Source organism: Ambystoma mexicanum, chromosome 6q (assembly GCF_040938575.1).
Source record: "Ambystoma mexicanum isolate Mex_15411 chromosome 6q, UKY_AmexF1_1, whole genome shotgun sequence".
NCBI lineage: Eukaryota > Metazoa > Chordata > Amphibia > Caudata > Ambystomatidae > Ambystoma > Ambystoma mexicanum.
Genome location: NC_090937.1, coordinates 1,078,748,064 through 1,078,773,498, shown reverse-complemented (window position 1 = coordinate 1,078,773,498; position 25,435 = coordinate 1,078,748,064). Strand labels below are relative to the sequence as shown.

Below are 25,435 nucleotides of genomic sequence, written 5' to 3'. Positions count from 1 at the left end.
CTGACAGAAAGAACAGATTATTGGAGTGTGTAGGAGATATTTATGGGGCAACAATTAATCGGGGATTTTGGCCGCCCACCCCCGGTCAAGAGCACCAGACCAATTGAAAACATTTGGATTCTTGATCAACTCAGCTTTTGACTGATATAATACCAAAGTGCATCCCCGCCCCTTCCAGAGTATAGAAGCCAACTGCCAGGCGGATGTGCAGAAAGAATATAGATGTATTAATAAATAAATAAAATCATGATCACACTATAGTTATTGTTGTGTACGTGGTACACAGAATGCGCATGCGCGGCATACAAGCCGGCGCATGCGCAGTTAAGAATAAAGGCGGCGCCCGGCAGTTGGAGCCGGAGCGCCGGAGCAAGCAGACGTCTCCGTGTCTGTTTCCTGCGCGGCGTTGCAGCGCGCAGGGCCCATACGCCCGGAGGGGCCCGCATGACACCAGCGGCCCCCCCGACCACCACAGTTATCAGAGTGCATGCCACCTCATTCTGTGGCACAGCATCTTTATTTCCTTCTTTCCTGACAAAACCTCACTCTACATACAAACAAGGTGAAACCCCCATTTCGTTTTAATTATAACTGTAATTCTCATAACATATGAGACACAACCAGATGTACAGGTTTCAATTCGACTCGATTTCAAGACCCCCCTGTTAACAAGTAAAAAGAAAACCGTGTTCCAAAGAATACTTCAGAGACTCGGTCCACTCATAAGAATACCCCTAATGTAAGGATAATTAATGCAGCACCCTAGTACCTCACAGTACAATTGTGCTTTACAATATACTTTGTATGAGGTCTAATTTAAATACAATTAGACCCCACACTTAGATGGAATTGTGAACATTAGCCTGCGTCGCATCTAGATAGGATCGTGACCATTAGCCTGCGTCGCATCTAGATAGGATTATGAATGTCATCATGTGCCATACTTAGATGGAATTTGTAAATGCCAGCATGTGCCACACTTAGATGGAATCGTGAACATTGGCCTGCGTCGCATCTGGATAGGTTCGTGCATGTCAGCATATGCCACACTTAGATGGAATTGTGATAGTTAGCATATGCCACACTTAGATGGATTTGTGAATGTTAGCATACCCTAAACTTAGATGGAATTGTGGATAGCGTATGACGCTTTGATGGAACCCCAAACATTGCCCTGAGTCACATCTAGATAGGATTATCAAGGTTAGCAAATGCCACACTCAGATGGAATAGTGAATGTTGGCAAGTGCCCGACTTGAACAGAATTGCAAATGTTAACATGTACCACACTTTAATAAGACTGTGAACAATAGCCTGCGTCACAACTAGATAGGATTCCGAATGTCGGCCACTGCCACATCCAAATAGAATAACGAATGTTAGCCAGTTCCTCATCTAGACTGAATCGGGGATACTAACACTAGCTTGCTTCACATATAGACAGGATTTTCGAAGGTGGACCAGTGCCACATTTTGATACAGTTGTTAAATGTTGGTGGGCGTCACATATACAAAGGATTGTGAATATTAGCCAGTACCGATCTAGATTGAAATGCAGAGATATTCACACGCCACATCTAGTGAGAACGTGGAAATCTAGCACATCACTTCTAAACAGCGGTGCCAATAACCAACCCAACCCACTAACAATTTCACCTCTCTGCATACACCTCTCAAACTCTAAACTAACACAACCACAACCCTATACCACAACAAACTGCACAAACTTCACTACACTGCAACAACAAAACAAATCGCACATAGACTTGCACAACAGCACACAACATCTACATGCCAGGAAAACACCCCAAGTGCAGCGAACCGTGTTAAGTGTTGAGGCTGCCAACGGCACATCAATGCTCTCTTGCACTTTTCCCGCTTACTCCCATTAACTCACCCCCATTCCCTTTTCAGAGCGCCAGGGGACCACTCCGGTGGTGATAGTGTGCAGTACAAATGTCCTTTAACATTAACTGAACACTTTTCTATTGGGCAAAATAAATTGACACCCCTTCTAGCAAGATTCTGGCAAAACAACATTACTTTACAGACTCTTTTCAACAGATGACCAAACCCTTTTCCTTTGCCACTATACATTGAAAATGTTCTCATCCTTTAAAAAAAAAAATGTTTTTATTGTAGTTGGTTTAAAACAAAGATTTATCAAAAACAATTCAAACCTTTACAATCGAAAATCAATCCACCAAATAAACTTCGAATTTTACAGCAATAAAAAGAAAGGGAAATCAAACACAGCATATCAACACTTTTCCTAGCATATAAAGAAAAAAGAAAGATTAATGTAAAGGAAAAGCTATTAATCTGAAATATGCTGTCGAGAAGTGAAACAAAAAAACACATTAGCATAAAAAGCATCAATGTTTACACTCTTTTTTAATCATATCCACAATTTGCATTGCGAACCCCTTTATCAACACAGTTTACAGTACTTTAGCTATCTCCCCTCCTGGCTCAGCATTCAGGTATTGGAATTCACACCTTCCTCAGTCAGAAAGCAACAGTTCTGGCCAACCAAATGAGTAAACTAGAGCATACATTTGTGTGGTTTTCCATCACATCAGCGGTCTGCTTCTATTAAGGCAAGGCTGTGCCTAAACTCATTTATGGGATGGAATTACATTATCATGACTTGGTGAAATTGTGGGAAACGTTTGCGGAGGCGGTGGAGACGGACGCTTAAGTTACCCAATTCTATTCTGGCAGCGGCTATTAGATTTGAACTAAGAATAGTATCATTGTAGGCCCGGCTGACATGGAGACTAATATCCCTTTTTCGTAGTATGATTGATCCTCTGCTGAATATGCTCTAGGTAGAGCTGGGTAAATTGTTGGACAAGTCTGGTTTAGCACAATATTCTAACGTGTTCTTGAATATAATTCTGGACATATGAGATCAGACCCTGAGAAATCTCTTGATGGATAGAGAGACTCTGGTTACTAATCCCAAAAGGGTTAAAAGAGTGCAATATGAGAAAGACTGTAGTACAACCACAGATAGGTTCCATTCCTGTCCCTCCTTGAGTCATTTACAGTGGTATCATAAGAGATGTGGGGTTATCTCACCCAGTCTCTTAGTTTCCGAATCTATGTTATCGCACCACTCTTTTAAAATTACATTGGAATATTTTGCCTACCCGTGAAGTGCTACTACGCAGGAAACTGATTAGTCTAGAAGATTAAATCTGCCGATTTTGTAAGCGGGAGGGAGAAATTAAAACAGCGAGGCACCTACTATTAGCTTGTCCTTCACTTTGTAGCGAAAGATTGGCTCATATGGCCAAATTGACTAAATGGGGAGTTGATGGTGATGATGACTATATATGGTCCCGTTGTATTAATATTCAGAATTTATCAGAGGACATAGCGATTGCGTCATTTGTTAAGTCAATGGATTCATACAATGAACAGGAAATGTTATAATTGGGTGGGGTTTTTTTGTAAATAAAGTAGAGTATGAATTTGCTTATGATTAAGAAATTTTAAATGGATGAAATATTCGTTTTAAAAATCCTGTAAGGTGTTTTATTTTTTTCACTGGTTCATGTGATTATGTGATGAACTGAGATGTATTCAATGGTTTTTAATTGGTTTTTATAAGTGTTAGGTTATGTGATATTGTGTAATAATGCGCAATAATTAGTTCTATTTTACATGTTCTTATTATTGAATGTTGTAAAGGTTTTTCTTTGTAAATCATATAAAATAAAAAATAAAAAAGAATTTCTCACCTCTGACAAATTCATGATGATTAAACTGCTGTCCAGCATGGGCATCCATCGCTTTTTAGTATCAAAGGAGTTCATTCTAAGTTTCACCAGCCTGGGGCATTTGACTAAAAGGTGTTTTAGATTTTTTATTTTCGCACAATTCTTACAAAACCGGCACATTGGTGACTCCAAGACCTCCTGTGTTTAACACATTGAGTCGGAACCTCATGAAGTCATTTCTATAAACAGCATTAGGGAAGCTGTACAGATATTGCTCCACCAATCAGGCCTTCTTTAAAATGTCCATCATGTGCCCATAGAGTCAGTGTTTGTGCAGTCACCTGTATTAATCCAATCAGTCCTGATAGTCAGACTGCAGCGTTTTTATGGATGAGTCAATATCATCTAATAAATTCTGACAATACCTCATACATTCATCCAACAGGTGATTCCCCCTCAAGAGCCTGCCTTACCAAAAAGGGTATGAAACAGGTCCTCTTTAGAGCAGAGCAATTTCCCAAAAAGTGCTAACTGGTGCCAAACAACTCTTGGGGACTGCGAGCCTAGTTCCCAGCCAATGGCTGCTAACGGTATACATTTAGGACTGGCTGCCTAAGTGTGTTCCTAGACACCATTTCATAGGCCATGGACAGATCCAGCGATGCCATATAGGTTACTGAGGCGTGTTTTAACCATGATGATTTCTGTATGCAGGACATGACTAGACCATTACAGTCCGTCCAGATTCCTCTTCTGGAGAATTTCTGGTTGGCATTCAATGTACCCTTACGATCTATCCAGGCTTCAAGGCCTTTTAGTACCAGGCTGCTGAAAATCTTAGTCCGCATAAAGTAATCCTATTGGCCTGTAATTAGTTGGTACTGATCAATTACCGTTTTTATATATGGGAATAATGAATGCATTCTTCGAGGTTACAGGGGCTATTTCCCTTTGCATTATATCCTTAAACAGCAAAGAAAAGCACACTGGCCCACATAGCGGGATCATCCTTGAAAAGCTTGTTCGACAGTTGGTGCGAACCACATGCTCGCCACCCGCTAGTGCTCCTGAGAGCATTTTCCATGTACTATACTGCAAAGTTTAGTACCCATGATTCTTTCTTCACCACCACCTTGCGACATAGAAGGCCCTCCTGAGAGCCCTATAGTTACAAAAAGTGGGTTGCCCATATGTCTTTAAGGATAGGGATATTTTGAACATTATCCTGTCCCATCTCCAGACTATTAACCAGTACCCAAAAGTTTACATCTTGTTTCTGTAATAGTGTAGATAGCATAGCTTCCCCTTCATTTTGAGACACTTGGTACTGATCATTTCTCATCCAATTCTTATCTTTGTTTTTCCAACCTAATCATCTTAGAGCACTCTTTTGTGGACTTGCATTGCTTTTAATTAAATGTATTTACCTGCAGCTAAATTTCCCATCCGATCTATGTTCATGTTTCTTCAATGGCCAGTATTCATTACTTCTAAGTATATTTCACCAAGGCCTATCAAACACTAGCCCCATATTTTGTACTACACATAAATTGACCTTTGACACCATCTCGGTGTTAATCATGATGCCTTTCAATTGCTTATTAACTACTTGGATGTTAGGATTGCTCCATTTAATTCTACTGGTAGTACAAATAACAGTCAATGCCTGTGCTCTGATAGATTGGTTTGGAGCATGTAAACATTTAAATCTCTTGATCAACATATTGTGATCACTAAATTCTGTTTCGATAATATCAAAAGATAAACATTTACCAAGAATTCCTGAGGATACAAAGATGAAGTCAATTGTCGAACTCTGTTCTCCTCTATGCAACGTCAAGCCTGTTGTCGAACATCTCTAAACGGGTCATTCAATATAAAGAAACCCCAGTCCTCTGCAAATTTATGCCCGCCCGCTCCCCGTTTCAATTTACTATCACTGTGTGGGAGTTGGTATCCCCTGCAAGCCGTATAAACCCTTCCAGAAATGTAATCCTCCATGCCTCCACCAGAGATGCTAAATTGCTCAGAAACTGTTGGAGTGGGCTATGGTCCTGTTGCCAGTAGATATTAATAATCAAGAGGTTTCCCTCCAATTTGCCCCTTCTTTTTATATGAATGGCCAAGATGCCCGTTGTTCTCATTCCATTTTTAGTACCTTGTTCCCTCTGTCTCTAGAGTATGCTTTTAACTAGCTATTTTCACTTTGCTTAAGCATGAAGGCACTTTTCTGCACAGCACAGACCCAGGGATTCAGTTTACCATGGGATTTGTGGGGTTGGAAAGAATAGTGTAGGGTTACACATTTACTTTAAAGGACTATGGAGCTCATTCCAAGTATGCCGGTCTGGAAACAAAGGAGCCGGTAAGCTTACCAACACTGTTGTTTCCAGACTGGCATACTACAGGTCTGCCTGCCGGAGCCACCGTGCCCAACCCTGCCGGGCACAGCGGCCACGGTAGGCAGACCATCACAGAAGCACTGGCACTGTTAGCAATGGTGCTGGTCTTTCCGTGGTCCCCAGTTCCATAGAGTCCTATGGGACTCGGATCAGACCCTGTCGGGCACAGCGGCCACGGTAGGAAGACCGTCATGGAAGCACTGGCACCGTCAGCAACAGTGCTGGTGCTTCTATGGTCCCCACTACCACAGAGTCCTGTTGGACTCTATGGGAATGGGGACTTACAATTTACCGGCGCCTGTCTTTCCGGGCCACCAGGGTTGTAATCCCCCAGTGGCACAGGGAAGTCAGGCGCTGGTTAAAATGTATGGGTCTGGCAGCAACCCGCCGGTATCACTGGTACGGTCACTGCTCGACCTGTAATTAACCCCTATATCGTTATCATTACTTGGATAGATGTTGGAGATTTCCATTTTTCCCGAAATAACTATGTGAGAATTAATTAAATGATTAATTATAAAGAAAATGCTAGGGATCTACTTCTGTATGCCTACCGATCAATAAGGGTAAGATAGTAATTCAAACAGATCTCCACCAATGGTTTGTCTTATGTACTTACTTTAAATCACTCTGGGTTTATGCTCAGGAAAAGTCATCAGGTCTCCTGGGTCATCTCATGGGAAGCATAGGGACCTGGTTAAACTGCCTCTCCAGACTCATTTATGGCTGGCCTCCAGCATCAATCCATCTGTTTGCCTCTCCTGGTCTCCGGTTATGGATGTGCCAGCCTCTGCCTCTCTCCTGGATCCCTCCAGATTTTAGTCCACCTTTCTCCGTGTCTTATCCATCTCCTTCTGTCTCCCTTGAAATTGTGGTTCTCCTCGGTTAGTCAGCCTCTCCCCTTTTCCCACTGTGCATTTAGTTTTAAAAGCTCCTAACCACACCCCAAAATATCTAAATAATGAGGTGCCAGCTCATTGGTTGATACTCTGAATGGGGCATCTCTTGTTCCTCCCCCGACACAAGGCTCCCCTCTCACATATATAACTGCTGTCTTCAATTTTACTTTCAGATGTATGTTTCTTTCTTACCAGGTTTCTTAAGTTCCTGAATCCCTTCTTTTGGGTGTGAAGGCGGTCAAGGAAGAGAAAAGTTCGATCCTGAGCAGCTGCCACCGTGTAAGTCTGATATGATAGGAAGGCCAAATTAAGGGGAAAAGCCAGTGGCACAGAAAAACCTTAAGTGGTGAATGGCTCCAGTAGTAAAAGATGATGTTAAGTGAATAGAAGATGAGATGTTCAAGGCAAGGAAGGATTCCAGGAAAAATACAACACAAAAATGGCAGTAAAAAATAGAGAAAGGGCAAAAATAAGTAAAGCAGACAAAAAACACAAACAAAAAAAGGACATGAAGTTGTAGAAAGGCTGGAGCAAAACAGGACAAAACTCAATAAAATTTCAAAAGAAAGGCAGTTAACGGGAAAGGCAGCATAAACCCTCTAACAAAATAAACAGATCACCAGAGGGTTGCAACGCGCTGCTCTGAGCCATCGGAACAACTAAATTGCATGTCAGGACTGGGGGATGCCATCTTGGAAAAATAACTAGACCGCTGAGAGCAGTCATCCAAAAATGTAGTGGCAATTTTCAATGGCCACCCCCTCCTCCACTGGTGCCACAATGGCCACTGTTAAGCCGTGACATCAGCCCCATATCCCATTATTGGTTAGTCTGTCACTAGACCCCATTTCTGGGAGTTCTTGCTCCACCCATCTATTGGCACTAATGGCACTTCTGACCAACTCAGATATGGATAAAAAATCTTCAACATGTTTGTCTTCAATTTACAGATACAGGTCGCAATTCATATTTTTTATTGGTCTGATCAAGCCGGTTGCAATGAACTGTCTGATGTCGGATGTTGGCACGTGGTTGCATGTGTGAACAGCAGATTTTTGTGATTTCCCAAAAAGGATCAAAATTCAAATCATAACATTTTACAGACAAGTATCTGGTTTCATTAGTTAGAAGGTACCTGGCTCTTTGATCTGTAATGTATTTTGGGGAGATACAATCACGCTATTTTATAACTCCCCAAGGTTGAATTTTGCAGGGATTTCTATCAACCAATACTTTTCTTCGTGTGCTATCCAAAGACACCTGAACCATGTCTGTATCTACTACGGTTCCCCGGTTTGAGTAAAATATGATTTTGCATATAATCACATGTGAGACTTCTAATTACATACATATTTTTAACTTGATTAATAAAACCATTCTTCTTCCAAAAACCTTGATGTTTGCTTGGGCATCTGTTCTCTGTTGACTTGGTCTGCAATAAAACACTTAACATTCTATAAGGCTAAGGGTTTGAACAAATGTTCCCTTATCTTCCCTGAGCAGAGAGGAATAAATCCACCCCCTAACTCATGTGATATTCTCTGGTGCCTCTCAATTGTCAGTTATCACAGGACCATACCACAAACTGAATTGAATTTCAAGTATTTTACAGAGTTCAAAATCCATGAGCTGCATCTTCGTTTACTCAATGGTGGTCCTTTCATTCCAATAAACCTCTTCCCAGGCACAAGCTAGCTCTGACCCCTTATTGGCTCTGCTGAGGCTACAAAGAGGTTTCCGGATAGAGACATGAAGGGGGGTTTGACCTTTGTGATCGGATGTGGGGGAAGACTCTTCTGGGTGTCAAGCTGAAGTCAGTTCTTATGAACAAAAACGAGTGGTTTTAAACATCGCAATTTCTTTCTTTTACGTGGGGCCTGCTTTCATATTTGACATCATATCACATATACATTTTCTTCTGCATCACGCCATCAGGGTTCGTCTTTATATCATAAGATATATTTAATTCTTTTGGCAATGGTGTTTTGTTTTTCATGTGTTCATAGTTTCATCCCAGCTGCAAAATGCTGAAACATCTCCATGGCAGCTCTCTGTTTAAGCAAATCTGCACTTTAGTGTATCTGTCGCCTGTAATCGAAAGGAAGCCTAATGGGAATCATGGCACAATTTGTTTTTATTTTGCTTTTTCTGCAGACAATATTTGAGGGTTTGGCAATTCAAGGTTAAAGGCTGGCCTTTCTGCCTGCCAGTCAACAGTGTGCTTTCAGTATTTGTTGCAGCAATAAGACGAGAACTAGGTCTACTTTCCCAGAGTACCATCCAACTCTTCTGAAAAATCCAGAATCCTGAGAGCCTTGAAATATACCACATGATTGCCGTGGAAATCGCAAAAGGAAGCAACAAATTCCTAGACGACTGGGTCCTTACACAAAAGCTCTTACTGCAAGAGATATCTTGTTCTGAAGAAGAACTAATTCAAAATCCACTAAGAATAAAATCGAAAATGGAATGGCTAGACTGGATAAAAACAAATGAGAAAGCAGTTTCGAACAAACTACTAGTCCATCTTCCACCGGTCTACAACAAACTTAAAGAGCCTATGAGGTATTGCACAAAATACCCAAGTAAACTTTTAATGAAAACCTTATTGAAAGCCCGTCTAAACCTGCTACCTACTCAAGAAATCTTAGCAATTCGAACAGCGTCCCATCAAAAAGCATGCAGACTCTGCAAAGATGCTCAATCTACAGAATCAATTAGGCACCACTTGATGACTTGTCCGACAATAAATCAAGAAAGAAAAGCTTTCCTCGGCCCCCTGTTCATAAACTCTTACGTCGACAACCGCCTCATTACAGGAGCCCAAACCTAGATGGCTAATAGCAGCGACCAAACTTCTAAACATCGCCTTGGAGAAGGCCACTCAACCTCAACCGGACTAGCCTTTCTAGTTAGAAGATGAAGATATTGGGTCTCCTTCTGAACTCTATTCACATACAGAACTTTTCTTTCTTGGTCCATGCAGAGAACGCACAGTCAAAACACTAATATACTTACCAACAGGATCAAAAGGTCTTTGTAAAAATCTAAATAGATTAAATGCAAATAAATTTTAAAAAAAATAATAATATTCCTGCAACTGTGGGCCTAACCTTTAGCCAGATGCAGTTCACTTATCCCGGGGTGGAAATACCCCAAAGGTACTAAATAAATAGCGCAAGGCTATTTATTAAACAGGTTGGGGTTTCTCAAGACTGCGCAGTTTTGAGAAACCCCAACCTAGCAATGCTTAGCGGTTTCTGGCTATACCCGCTTTTCAGACAAGACGCGACTAACCAGAGAGAACAATTAGATAACAGTGTCTTATTAACAATAATCAATCCATCTCAATAGGCCTAAAGAGGAGTCACCGCCAGACCAGCTCTTTCCAAAGTAAGCTTTTCTGTCTTTTTGCTATTTATTAAACATTTGTTTTTCTTGCGCCCATTATGACCTGCCAGTGTTGAGATACTGTGTTGATAATCTTACATCAGAACTCACTGAGGTTTAACATAAATTGTTATACAAGCATACCAACAGGATTACCACAGGTCTCTAAAATGTGCAAATGGACCACCTTGGTGAGCTGAATCGGCAAGTGTAAGGAGCCCAATTTTATTCTGTGAAGTAAATAACGTTTACATTATTACATTCTCTAATGATAATACATGTGTTTATCTAGATTGTTTGAGCATGATGAAAATAGAGAGGTAGGTACACTGTTCTTGATTGTCTTATTCTTAAGCGTGTAAACCGCACTGTATGGGATGTGTTAGGACTAGGTTTATCTCTGGAGCCGTGGTGTGCTTGGGTTTAAGGAAGGTGTTCTATGCTTGTTCTGAGCAGTAGGCATGGCTTTGGTGACTCTTTCTAGCAGGTTTCATGAATGGGAGTTTGCAGTCTGTACTTTAAACCCGCAGATTCATTTTTGCCAACAATGTGCAGCATCTACACTACCTTACTCTGTGGCATTCTTTTGGAGGGAGGAGGTGTGAACTGCGATCTATACTTGGAGAAACCTGCGTGGACTGAAAACTACTTTCCAGTCTTCACCTTGACAGATAGCTGTTTATGCTCGGGAGGAGGGTGACCCTCCAGTAATGTGAAACATCACTACTTCCCTATTAGAACTGCCTTTTTGAAATCTATTGTTTTAGCAAATTTTCTAAGAAAAGGTAATCCAAAATATACTGTTGATATACATTTTTAGGTTATTCTAGCAAGAGTTTTAGCTCTGTGCCAGACCTCTTTCAGACGTATGTAGAGGATACTTTATTTCGATCAAGTCATCTATGATGTATGTATGTATAAACCTCTACCATAGCGCCTGACATTTTGTACCACTGCTACTGTGCTAAGTTGGCTAAACAATTGCTGCCTGCAGACATAAACAGCTTCTTTTGATTCCATGCTCCTAGGTAATGCTGATGTTTTTCGCATTTATGCTGTACTAAAGTGTGGGTGAAGATCAAAATGGGGAGGATCCCAATTCATAACAACAAGCTGCTCTGCAGATAGTGGGCCTCATTACACGGCAGGCGATAAGGGTTTACCGTACCCGTATTTTACCGGTACCGGTAAATCCTTACCGCCTTACTACGAGGTCCCTTTGCGGGTTGGGGAATTTAACGCCTGCTTTGTGCAGGCGTTAAAAATCCAACCCGCAAAGGGACCTTGGTGCTAATTACGGTACCGCAATTTGCGGTACCGTAATTAGCGCCTTCCCCATTCCCATTATGCCCTATGGGGCAAAAATGGGAATGGGGAAGGGCAATGGAGGAAGGAGGAATTACTGCCTTCCCAACCTTGGAATAGGGCGGTAATTCCCCTTTCCTCCAAGGCGGTACCGGTAAATTACCGGCATGAACCATGGTGCTAATAGCGCCATGGTTTACCGCCTACCGTGTAATGAGGCCCAGTGTCTTTAATTGGGCCATTTCATATTAACCAACACAATAATTTCACAAGCTCAATCTAGAAATGACAGCATGTACCTCACAAAGGTATTGCAATTTGTGTGTACCAGTTCTGTGGCAATGTTTCTATTCAGGGTGAGCTTTCCTTGTGTGTTAGCTTCCAGCTTCAGTGCATAGTGATACAATACACAAATGATACATGTTGAATGATTCACATTACTGCTTTGTAGAATTTAGCATTGAGCTGTGTGACACATAATGTAACAATATGTTATATGAATCTCTGCATTATTATGGTGCACAACATTTGGCCCGTGTTGATAAATGGTCCTCTAAGTCACTGGATTTGTACAGTTAAATTAGGCTTTCCTATGGTTGGTTTTTCTACAAATTTCAGAGATTAAACAAAAGAAATGTGAATTAAAAGAGGTTAACACAACTTCATTCATTTCTATGGGAAATTGTCCCCAAAGAAATGTAGTTATGTAAAAACGTAGCCAGCAAAAAGTTGTTTTATAATAAAATGAAGTCATTCAATAAAATCAATGCAAAGTGTGGAAATGTTGCCAGAAATAAGGTGACCAAAAAAAGCAATGTCTAAATACACAAAGGCACAAGGCTGTAACCCTAACAATGACCCAAACCTTTAACAAAACCTCCACAAGCACCCAAACTTCGTTCCTAAACCTTCCCCTAACTCGAATTACTACCCTGATCTCTTACAGAACACTAACCCTTCAGCACGCTAAAGCATTTTAATTGCAATTTACTCAATACAAAATCAATGGAAAATGAACAGTGAAACTAACTTAAACCTCATCACCACCTCACCACAAATGACATATTCCTTGCCCTAACCGAAACCCTTGCTCTAATACTAACCTTAGCATTAACCTAGCTGCTACTCTAACAATTACCCTAATGCTTACTTTGCTCTGACCACTAAGTTTATCCTAACTCCTATCCTACGCCAACATCACCAACCCTCCCCAACTTCCAGATCCCTTTCTTTAACCCTTACCCAAATCATTACACTATTAGCCCTAGTCTTACCATAACCCCTACTCGAACACTTACCCTCACACTTAGTCTTCCCTAACGACTAATCAAACCCTAACATCGCCAGCCCTGAAACAACCCCGACCCTAACTCCTGCCTTAATTCTATCCAAAATATTTACTGTAACCCCTAAACCAGGCAATCACAAGACCACAGAACCCTCTTTAACCATAACAAATACACTAGCAGCACTACATTGTTGGCTACTTTTCAGCTGTTTTTTTTTTCAATTACGTTTTGCTTGGGAACTTTTTCACTGCAGAGGTATTTTCATCACGACTTTTTCACGGGCTACATGTGTTTTGCCAACATTTTCACTGGATGCCCTTCATTCTAAATGTGTTTCAAAACACATTTCCTTCGGTTGCACCATAAACAATGCAATTATAGTGAGCAGAATGCCAACTAGTTAACCACATGCTGAAATGATTCACAAATTAGAAGTGACTTTTGATATTCTAGTAAACTGCATAACATGGGGTTGACATGGATCATGGTTTTGCTTAGGTTGAAATGCCATACAATGCTGTCTCTATTCATAAACCCTGTCCAAACTATAAGCAATCAATTGAAGTAACAGCACAATTAGACAATTAGCTTAATAGAAATAGAAATAGAAAAGTGCTCTGATTTCACAACTGACTTGTGTATCATTTGATATTAATGGGGATGAAATAAAGCATTCAGCACTTGCAGAGGGAGGGACTCTTTTTGCAGTGCAGCCTTGTAATGAAATGCCATAGACGCTTAGCTCTTGTGTTCCATGAGGAGGAAAACCAAAAACAAGAAGTGTCAAGGTCAAGAGACCTGACTTTCCAAATTTACATCGTATGCCTTTTCATCCTGTAGGGGCTATACAAAAAAATATTACTGTTTACATTTGCAAAGTCGGGCCTTTTCGTTTTGCCAATGCATGTCTGATTTGATGGCTGGACTGCTCGTCAGTAATTGGGGAGGGGCCACATTTACATCACACCAATCCCAACGCCATGCCCAATCATGCCTGAGACAATACAGAGCTGTGTACAATAAAAAATGTTTGCCATGTTTAAATATAACCTTTCCAACTGATTTTGTTTCCTTTTCTATAGGACAACGCCCATTTTGAAATGCACTTTGAGAAAATATTCAAATGGGAAGCCTACAGCTGCGCATCAAAATATTCCTTCACTCGAAGTCTAATCAAGCTGAACAATATGTACATTAAAAGGGAGATACAGGTGGTGAACTTCGACCTGTCTTACATCAACAGTGATGCAATCTGGTCTTCAAACAACGGAGACTGTTTAGTACTAATGAGGATCTGTTTCTACGCATCTAACCTCTTATGCCTGTCTCTTTGTCCAATGCCTTGATGAAGTCGATATGATTTTCTGCTACCATTGTAAGATGTAGGCAAAACAAACTGGATAGCAAAGCGTCATTGACAACCGGAAACAAGATGGCATGAGGGCATGTCATTTCAAACTGAAGGGGTTTCTTTGATATTGGTCGGTCATTTTCAGGGTACGCATTTTAGGTTGTAGTCTTTGCCTTGGCCTCCTTCTGCTGCTTCCTTGAACAATATCACATATATGAGATTGCATTGTAATGTATGTAGAAATTTTTTTTTAGAAATAGGTTATCCCAATAGCTCGCAAGATCCCTCACCCCATAAATTAGACGCTAAAAGCTGGATGGCCTAGATTCCATGAAACTATAGTAGATTTGCCTGCTTGCAGCAATGACACACACCTGCAAAAATGCCTTAAAAGAGAAAAGTGCTTTTTCCATTGGACTGTGTTTGTGCTTCGTTGGATCAGGCAACACAGCGCTCTGGCCTCAGCGGGCCATACTGTGTAAAGATCGGGAAGGCTGTGTGTTCCTGTGTGTCATTGAGGACAAAGGCAGCAGCAGAAGATTATTATTTTTTGCCTAGAATAAAAAATGTTTTAAATTCCATTTCATACCAGCAGCGCACATTTCTTGGCGCAAACCAGGTAAAGTTGTAAGAATGAGGCAAGGGGAATTGCCCATGGCCACAATGGGTGTCAACAGAGAGCTGTTTGTAGAACTCAGGAACTCAACACTCCAAACCTACAGCCTTAAATACTCGACCAAACTTTCTCTCAGGCAAATTAAACAAGACACCCTTTGTAGTGTTAGGAGTTCAAGCTTATCATAAATATTGCCAATATGTGATACAAGCCACAATTGCATTCTTAAAATGGTGTTGTGTAGTATGTACCTAATACAAATAAAGGTCTGATGTTTACATATGTCCTTGCTATGCTTTTAATGTAAAACTTGCAATGGAACACTTCTTCGGACCCACATCAAGAGGCAACAAGTCTGTATTTCAACATTTCCTGTATGTCCACCACGTGATACATTTCACATTCTGAAAAAGAGAGGCCTGCAGAAAATTAAAATCAGAACATTGAAATGTTAGCAGTTCCATTGCAATCACTGGCGGGGTCAATAATGGTTGCAGTAAGTTTCCTGTCCCAACATTCCATTGTTTCTACTTTGTAGTTCCTTGTTTTAAAACAGATCATTCTTGCCTCAATGGGTGAAATGCTCTAATAGCAATAATGCGCCCTCCTTTGGGCCATTGCCTAGTGGTAATCACCCTTGGCCACCGTTATAGGCCTTCACTTTGCCTCGGGTCTATTATTACCTTCGTTACTGCCTGGTAATGGCTTTTAGAATGCAGCATTATTTCTCAAGCCTTTATGGCATGTCCAGGGGCCCTTGGGTCTCTGTGCTCTTCAGACGTGATCAGTTTGTGTAAATGCTGGTAGGTGAGCACTGCAGATGGTGGCCAGGAAGACAAGGCTGTAGGCTGGCTCATTTTACAGAGGCATTCATTTTGCAGCTAATCCTGAAGTTGGTATGCATGATGCGCCGATCCTTGCCCCCTGTGTTCATGCTCTTTATGGGGATCACACCTCTGGTGTCCGCTATGGGAAGGTGCCTGCGAAAAGAACGCTGAGGTAAGATGACCCGAATCTTGCAGAGCAAAGCAGCTTGAGTGGGATGCAGTGGGACAGGAAGTGCATTTGGGAGATTTCTTTTTACTTTATGAAATAATCAGATCGTTTTTCTTATCCCTTTAATATCGTGTTGCCCTTCAGAGTAGTCGATTTTACCCTGTGAATGCACGTTTTCTCCTAAAATGTTCCTGTGATCGCTTGATGGGAATCTATCTAGGTACTTTGGCAAAATGTCCAGTTTGTTCAAGGCGCTTCCAAGGTCTAAGGAAGAAGCCAATTTGTTTCTAGCCTCCTCATTTACTATCCAATTTTGTTGGCGCAATTTCTTTTTTGCCACTTGCGGTCGCAAGATTACGGTCTCGAGAGAAACATCGGCATTGTGTAATATGCAAAACAGCTTAGCCTTCCACTTGTTTACCAAACCAGCAGAAGGGTGCTCTGAGACTGTATGCAAAATTTCATATGGTGTTGAAGCGTGTTTCAGCATCATTTTTCTCAGAGTGGAGATGGATTTCCACAGGACAGTACCGTAGAGTGAATCAGTGCATAACTCGTAACGTATCGCTGCCATTGCAAATTTTTTTGGCAGCCTTAGGGCTTTTCGCCAGAAGTTTCCTTCCAGCTTGTTCCACAAAACCTGAGGGATATTCCAGCCAGATTCACTCCCAAATGTTATTGCAGGCGTCACTTTTTGCAGGTAGAATGTTAGAATTGGCTTAAAAGAGAATTTGCCATATGCTGCGTGCAGTTTGGCACCTTGCAATGCAAACATTTGCATACGGGCCACCAAGTCTTGTGTCCAGTCCCACTCACGAATATAATTATTAAATTGCACTCCTAGATATCTGATGCTATTCGATATCTCTAGTCTTTTATCCATTATTTGCCAGCAAAATTTACGAGAACGTGCTTGAGAACCACGTCCAATCACTATTATCTTTGACTTTTTGGAGTTGATTTGTAGGTCGTTTTGCAGGCAATAGTTTTGAAACACATTCAGCAGTCTCTGAAGCCCAACTGGAGTAGAGTCCATGAGCACGATGTCGTCAGCGTAGATGACCCAGCTTATTTGTTGCCCTTTACTAATGGCGGAAAAATCCTTTGGTCTTTAAATGCCAGAGATAAGTCTGAAATTAAGAGTTTGAAAAGTAGGGCAGCAAGTGGGCAACCTTGCTTCACACCCCTTTTTGTGGCTATTTCATCTGACAAATCACCCTGCTGATTTAACCTTACTCTAAAGGACGTATTTGAGTGGAGGGCAATCAAGGGCTCCAGCAAATCACTTGGGCAATTCCAGTCATTTAGTTTTTTCCATAGGAGGTTACGATTTATGCTGTCAAATGCCTGGCTCAGGTCTATAAAGGCAAAGTACAGCATTTTCTTGCTCTTCAGGGCATCAAGTTTTAAACAGTTTAGGAGGACCAGATTTAATTCAACTCCTACTCCTTTGGTAAATCCTGTTTGCCTGGGATCGCTCACGGCAATCTCAGTTGCCCAATTAGACAGCCGCTTTTGCAGAAAGGCACCAAAGACCTTACCGATTGTGTCCAAAAGGGCAATCGGGCGATAGTTGTTAGCATCGTCCCCATTTCCCCTTTTGAATATTGGAACCACCACTGCTCTTAACCATGAAACCGGCAGGATTTTTTCGTGCGAAATTCATCCAAACAAAGATCTCATCATATTGGCCCATAGAGTCTTATGGGATTTTAGCATCACATTTGAGATACCATCGGGGCCTGCAGCCCTAGAAGCCTTTAACTTCATGTTTGCCAATTCGATGTCTTCCATAGAATCTTATACATTCCATCTTGCAGTGGTTATTAATGTCGAGGGTACCACAATGCAATTGAAATCATCAAAAACAGCGGAAAAGTGAGCAACCCAGCTGGCCCCATTCACACCATTCGCCATTGAATAGGTGTGATTCAAGCTACCAGTGTTGATTATCTCCCAAATGTGTCTGCTGTCCTTCAAAATAATCAGTTTTAGCATCTGTTCAGCGTGAGACTGCATTCGCAAAAAATTAAAGGATTTAATCCAGTTACGATATTTCTCGCGTCTAGATTTTATTTTGGTGGGAGCACTTCCAGGATCGACTTTGTTCAGGAGCCTTATATCATCCCGTAGCCTTTTCTTTTCCCGACTTATGGTTGCATTGAAAGGATGTTTTACTTCAGTTGCAAACCCTTTGTGGATTGTATTCCTCCCTTTAAAGTAGTGCATTAACACGGGGTAATTTATCCTTGTAGTTATTGAGGGCGCTTTCCCAGGGTTCTTTGTCAACATTAGCAACCGAGGTGCACTCATGCGCAGCCTGTTCGCTCCGTTATTTATTGTTACGCTCTCAAGATACTTGGATGAGGCTGATTTTGTTGCTTTTTCCCAGCTTAACAGCATTGCACCATGGTCACTCTTGTCAGTCTTTTTTATTTCAAATGAAGAGACTGTTGCTAACAAATTTTTGGACACCCAAATGTAATCAAGGGTCTTTTTGCTCACGCCACGTTTCCAAGTAAAGCCAGGAGGAATATCACCACGGGTTGCTCCGTTCAGCATTGAGCACTCTCTTAATGCCATTTCTTTTATCCATCTGACACCTCAATCCTGCAATTTACCATTAATCATTATACCATCTTCATCGCATTTAGTTGTTGGCATATTTAACCAGGCATAGTTGAAATCACCACATATTATAATTTCCGGATCGTCATCTGCTAGAAAACACTTGTCAACCTCCGACAGTACGGCTCCAATGAACTTTGATTGCGAGATCATTGCAGTATTCCAGTAGATGTTGACAATCAATAACACTTGATTCCTAAATGGAGAAGATCGTTTAATCTGAATCTTTGTTACTTGTACGAACATGTTCAGATTTACAGAGGATATGATCGTCCAATCATTATTATTCTTGATCATTGTAACCAAGCCAGCGAAGGGACGACCGAAAAGGTTTTTTCCAGCAGGATTCAGAAGGACTGTGTATCCATCACAACCAGGGCACTCGCGCAGCCATGTTTCCTGTAAACATATAATTGACAATTCCATCGGGAAATGCCACTTTCCATCAAACAGATGTTTAAAGCCGCGAGTGTTCCAGGATGGCAGCTGGTTATTTTCTTCTCTGCTATCCGCTCTTAGCTAATAGTCCTGTTGTTTTGCAGTTTTTGTGCAGGGTGTGTGTTTAATACTCATGTGGTCCCACAGAACTTTCCTTCTTTTTTCATTTTCGGTTTGTTCCACTGGTGATAGGTGTGGACTAACCTCATCACAAGCATCAGCACTTATTACTTCGAAGCCGAAGAACAAGAGGTCATCCGCGGCATCCAGTATGGCCGCCTTGAGGGCACGAGAGTGTAGATGTAAATTTACCCAGTCCGAAAAATCCTCAGACATGTATTCAACAACTGCTATGTCTTCCGATTTTGTTGCACGCAGCATTGAGATACACTGCAGCAGATTTAGAATGTTCCTTTGGTTTAAATTTACCTCTTTCTATTCTGGCAGAGCATTTTTGATTTGGATTTTCCATATGCCTTTACGTGTTCTGTCAGATCGATTTTTGCTGGACATGTTTACTCTGTTATCAAGTTTTTCAATTTGTGCACTTGTTAGTTTTGGATTTAATTTACCCCACAGGGGAATTGGGAGAGCTTCCACCCCTCCTTTAATCGCATTTAACCCTAAGCTCTCTTTGGTGGCAATCGATATGGGAGGAGCCTTTACGACTTTCGTGGTTAATTGCACGCCAGGGCTGGTTAAATTCATGTTTGACTCGGTCGGCCGCTTCATGCGTTCTTTACCATTTCTTTTGGCAATTGACTTTGGTACTGCTACAGTGCCAACACTGTCGTCGATGTCATCATCGTCTATAGAGTATGTTGAATACTCACATAACTCCAATGATGCGTCATAACTTGAATCATTGTCGCTAGTAGAAGCTTTTCTAGCTCTTTTGGCGTTTGGCTGGGATGGTAACTTTTTCACCAGAGCCGATTTAGGTTTTAATTGTCCGTCCAATCCTTTCTCCGGCCGCTTAAATAGGGAAAGAGACGGCAGAGTTGATAAGTTTCGAATGAATTTTTTCTTACAAGATGTACGGGCACGTTTGGCTACTTGTTTCTGGGTTATGGGATTTCAAGCACCTTTTGTGCCACAAGACTTTTGTTGCTGGGTTTGTTTTTCACTCTCTTTCGCCAGCACTGTAGGTGTTTTAAAAATCCCAAAGGAAAGTTTTTCCGTTAAGTTTATTTGTTCTTGTACCTCTGCACCTTTATTTGCTTGGATAACCGCATCAAGCATGGCAGATGGGGCAGCGCCATCTCCAACAATCACTGGAGGTGCTCGCAGCAGAGTGTGAGTTTTGTCCCCAACATGCAGCAAACAGTCATTCTTAGAGCTCGCCACCACACTCTTAGCCTGCACAAGAGGGGCTCCTTTATTAACATTTGAGCATCCCACCGAGGTACTGCATGCAGGGCCACCCAGGGTCATCAGGTGCTTCTGGAATGCCTGGCCGGCCTCCGAGGGTTGATCCTTAGACAAGTTCATTTGAAAGTGCGGAGCATGAACATACTCACAAACTGGACTTGTAAATGTGGATGTATTGTGTCGCATCCACTTTGTACACTCAATTACAGCGTCCATTAGTGCGGAATTGTCACTATTTGACTGGCGGGCTAAGTCACTTTGTCTGGTTTGCCATTTTGAGGAGTTTTCCGCTTCAATATCCAATCTAGCAGCAATTGCCTTCGAGAAACTTTCTAGACTTCTCATTTTTACATTGATGTCTGCCAGCAAGGTCATTTGATCGGTTACTGCATCATGTATAGATTCATACAACTTCATGAATGGAAGTAATGCAATTGATGTTGCGGCCAATAAGTTGTTGTGTATTTGGATTCCTGCCGCGGTAGACATAGAGCTTTTAGATGGTTGATCAGTTTTTGTCGCCTCCTGTGCAGTTATTGCCATCCTGGAAGATGCGTTTTTCTTTCTAAGCAAGTCATCTGCAGGTGGAATACACGTTACAGCTCTTTTTTCTACTTCGTCTGTACCAGGTAGCTCAAAATTTTCACACGACGATTGATGGAAGGAATCGTTTGAACTGGACAGCAAAGAAGTTTCGGATCTTTCAGTAGAGATGTTTTTTTCGCTCGCAGAATGTTGTTTTTTCTGATTTTGAGACTTATTTTTCTTTATGGAGTGATTTTTCAAAAAACTGGCGTTCAGACGTTCATAGGTGGCTAAAAAGTCTGCTTTCAAAGGAGCAGTCAGTCGAGCTTCACGAACAGAAAGATCAGTAGAGTTTTGCTCTGTTACTGGCACTGATACTGGAAACGAATCTGGAAGCGCCCCCTCGCCAGGTTCCATGTTCCAATTTGGTTCCTTTCGTTTGTCGTTTGTGGGGCCAGGAGCATCACGGATAATGGCGCCTCCAACTGGCGGTAAAAGAAGCGGGGAGGCGTAAGCCTTTCCAGGTTTTTCAGCAGAATAAATGTTACACAACGGGGATTCGAACCGACCCATTTCCTGCGTTAGAACAATTGGTAGGTTGGTTCCCATCAAATCAGAGTCCGTTAATTCAAATCGAGATGTCTGCACGACTTCACACGCATCGACATACACTGAAGGAGAAAAAGCCCGAGCTAATTCCACAGTGCTGATGTCGGGACTTGCCCTTTGATTACATGTGTTGCTAGGACAGTCTATCAGCATTCTGGGTGGGCCCAACGATGTTTGGGCTAGGGCGGCTAATGACGGCACCAGGCCTTTGCCCAAGCAAGTAACCACCTCCAAGCCGTTCTCAATGGCAAACTCAATTAGATCTTTATGTGCTTTTAACTCCACCAGGGGAGCAGGGCTTACCTCCTTTGGGAAACTTAACAACGCTTTTCTTCTGCAGAGCATTGATTTCTGGCGAGACTGTGGGCCCTCCTTCGTCGTCGTCATCGTATTAATCACGGTTTCCAGCGCTCCCGGCACTTCACGGAGAACGTCAGAAAACAAGGGAACAGTAACCAAGTGGATGACAGCAAACGTGCGAGGAACTGCGGCAGGCCGAACTCCGCCGTATCATATGATGAAAGTCTTACTTGTTTATCGGAGGCAGTGAGTTCAGGCAGACTTCAGTCTCCGCTTTAGATGGAAAAATATTGTCTGTCCGCGCGGAAGTTGCAGCTCACTCACGCTCCTCCAGCGCCAAACAGCCGCATAACAGCCGGTGGACTTTACTCCCTAGGGCTTAACGCCGCAAGGGCGGTAGCGTCTGGCCTTTGAAGGATCCTGAGGTCACGTGATTAGGTCACGTGCTGATGATGCCGCGCCTCCTCCAGGAAGCGCGTTCGTATCGCGTTGCGGCAAGAGCCTACAGCAGCTCGCAGTGCCGGGTTGGTGAGTAAATAAGTGCAGCTTCAACACAATGACTCCTCTGAGAATGAAGTTTGCACTCTTTGGTCGCACAATGCGGGCGGCAGCGTCTGGCCTTTGAAGGATCCTGAGGTCACGTGATCAGGTCACGTGCTGATAATGCCGCGCCTCCTCCAGTAAGCGTGTTCGTATCGTGTTGCGGCAAGAGCCTACAGCAGCTCGCAGTGCCGGGTTGGTGAGTAAATAAGTGCAGCTTCAACACAATGACTCCTCTGAGAATGAAGTTTGCACTGTTTGGTCGCACAATGCGGGCGGCAGCGTCTGGCCTTTGAAGGATCCTGAGGTCACATGATCAGGTCACGTGCTGATGATGCCGCGCCTCCTCCAGGAAGCGCATTCGTATCGCGTTGCGACAAGAGCCTACAGCAGCTCGCAGTGCCGGGTTGGTGAGTAAATAAGTGCAGCTTCAACACAATGACTCATACTTTATCCGTTTACCCTGTACCTATTGCAATGACTGAATCACAACCACAAATAGTGTTTTGACCTCTGGGCCAGATGTACACACTGGCTTAGTTGCAGACTTTGCTGCCTTAAGAGCGGTGCTGGGATTCGTTCGGCCAGCCCGCCCGCCCTTTGACCAGCAGCAATGGCTTTAGTTATTGGATGCAGAGCGAGAGAGTGAGTTGTCCTGGACACTTTTCCGTTACCAACCCCATCAATGTTCTGCGAGACTGGTTTCGCGGATGTCCCTCAATGCGCAATGCACTACAAGCCTTGGACATAGGACGGTAGGAAAAAACAGTCCACTATCCTGCCCTGAGATGCACGTGCAACGTGCCTGTACTGAGTAACATGGAATTAGCTGAAATAATAATGGTGTGGTCTACTGAGAAGCTGCCATCAAAGGCTATTGACAATGGTGGCTGTCCCTGCAAGCAAGATGGAACCAGGTCTACTACACTATACCATTAGTCAGACCTGCTCAGGGCAGGTATCACCATTCAATGGTGTGTGTTCATATTACTGCATGCGATGCAAAGAGGTACAACATCTCCTTTTCTTTGCGACTGTCAGGAGGTTGCAGTGTGACTATTGCGTTTCTCAATACATATTGTGACTCACAATGGCCCCACTAATTGAAAGTTGTGACTTTATGTTTGCACAGCCATCTGCGTTGCTCAATGACTTCATAAAGGACAGCCTGTGCTTCTTTCCGGCACGGGATTCGATCTTTGTACAGACACCCCTTTTGCTCAGTCACAGATTTCTTTTAACATAATTTCCTGGGCGAACCTCGGCTAAGTCTGGGCGTAGCTGTCTGCAGTCATGACTGAGGTGTTGTGTTCTTCTGTACCCCTCAAGGAACTGTTGCCCATTGTGATATCTCGCCCGGCGTGTGAAGGCAAAATCCCCTGGGCCAGGATACAAAGGACAGACACGCCGAGGGGTTTTCAACATCCGTTTATTCGGATTAACAAGAACTAACTGATGAAAACGTCTCCCTCCCCCTGTCGTCATGAGTCACGTGATGTTACACACGTGACCCTGTGTCTGTCTCTTAAAGAGACACTAGCCCTGCAACAACACCCCCAGACGAAATGCATCGTTATCAGCATTCTTCAACTAAACTTGCTAGTTTCTTCACAATTCTTTGGAGCCAGCTGCTGGTGGCTTCTTCTGGGTTATCCTCTGGCCGTTCAACTCTCTTCATTTCTGGTCGAGGTGAGAACCTTGGGGGAGTCCATAGTCTGTCTCGAGGATCCTGTGGTTCCAGGTCTGGATCTGGAGGCAGGAATTTCTCACTTCCATTTGCCACTGCGAGTTTGAATAATGAACTATTTCGAGTTATTTCCTTCTTCATTTTTGGCTGTCACCATAGTTCCTTTTAGAGGCTGGAGAGGCTGTGGGGCAAACCGAGAGTCAGTTTTCTTGACTGTCGTTTGTTGTACTAGCACTTCATCTCCCACCTGAAACTCTTTCGGGCGTGTCCCTCTTCTTTCGTCTGTCTGTGTGCGAGTGTCAAAAACACACAATAATGGAGGAGAGAAATCGACACTCTTCCCCGAACCACAGAAGCCGAATGAATTCCACCCTCCCACGGTGGTTGGCACAAGTGTCTGAAGTAGTACACAGGGCACCACGTGGCAGCCAATGGGGGGAAGAGGAGTTAGGGAGAGGTTGTGGATGGGGTGGGGCAAGTTAGGAACACCGGAAAAAGGGTTAGGGCAATCCTAAATTGGCTAGGTGAGGGAGAAGTGCCAGGGAAAAACCCTCCCTATCTGACACCTGTCTCCTGACACCTGAGTAATCTACTGCACAGAACTAGACCGTACATAAAAACACCTTAATACGTGTGAACATGACGCATGAACAAACACAGAGTATCATAATACACACATGTAGTAGCAAGCGGAATAAACACAGGACAATGGGCTCCCATATATGAAGCACAAAACACATGGCCCATGGGGCAAGCTTTAAGCAAAACATAGATACATAAACTTCTCTTCTCTGTAATCCTGATCCAGGGAAAGGGAACGGAATTTGAGGCTAGACCATGTAGTCTTATAATAACATGAAGGCTAGACCATGTAGTCTTATAATTACGAGTTAGCAGCACTCGTTATTAGCAATACTGCCGACATAACAGTTCTGTGGTTTTCTCCCCAGCTGATTATGAATGCCAACCGTAGCACCCAAACTTTTGCCGTAGTAGATTGCTGTCATAAATACTCAATGCAGGTGAACGTACTTCATGAACTTAGCTCCTCCCTGCAATGTAGCAAGCACTTATCTGAGCTCCGAGAGCCCCGCAGGACTTCTCGGAGGGAAAGTAGAACGCTGTGATCAGCCGCCGGCCCGCCCGCTTGGTCCTGTGAAAGCGAACACCTGCGGCTTCAGTGGTCAGCTTGTCAGAGCTTCGCCGTCCATGGATTCCTACAGCGCACCGCCGTACTGCTCGAAACACCAACCGCACCCAAGAATAGTAAGCCACACTGTTGCTCCTTTATGCTGCCCGAGATCACTGCAGCTGGCAACGCGCACGTGACAATGCGTCTGTGTCCTGGACTACATACTCCC

At 42.9% G+C, this 25,435-nt stretch overlaps 1 protein-coding gene across 1 annotated transcript in view; it reads left to right on the top strand.

Annotated features, from left to right (window-relative positions):
* EXOC1L (exocyst complex component 1 like) overlaps positions 1-15,258 on the top strand; it is a 419,337-nt gene extending 404,079 nt beyond the window's left edge. The window contains exon 3 of the mRNA XM_069631626.1: positions 14,096-15,258. Coding sequence (XP_069487727.1) covers positions 14,096-14,359 — 264 coding nt within the window. The 3' untranslated portion in view covers positions 14,360-15,258. The remainder of the gene's footprint in view (positions 1-14,095) is intronic.
* The last annotated feature ends 10,177 nt before the right edge of the window (positions 15,259-25,435 follow it).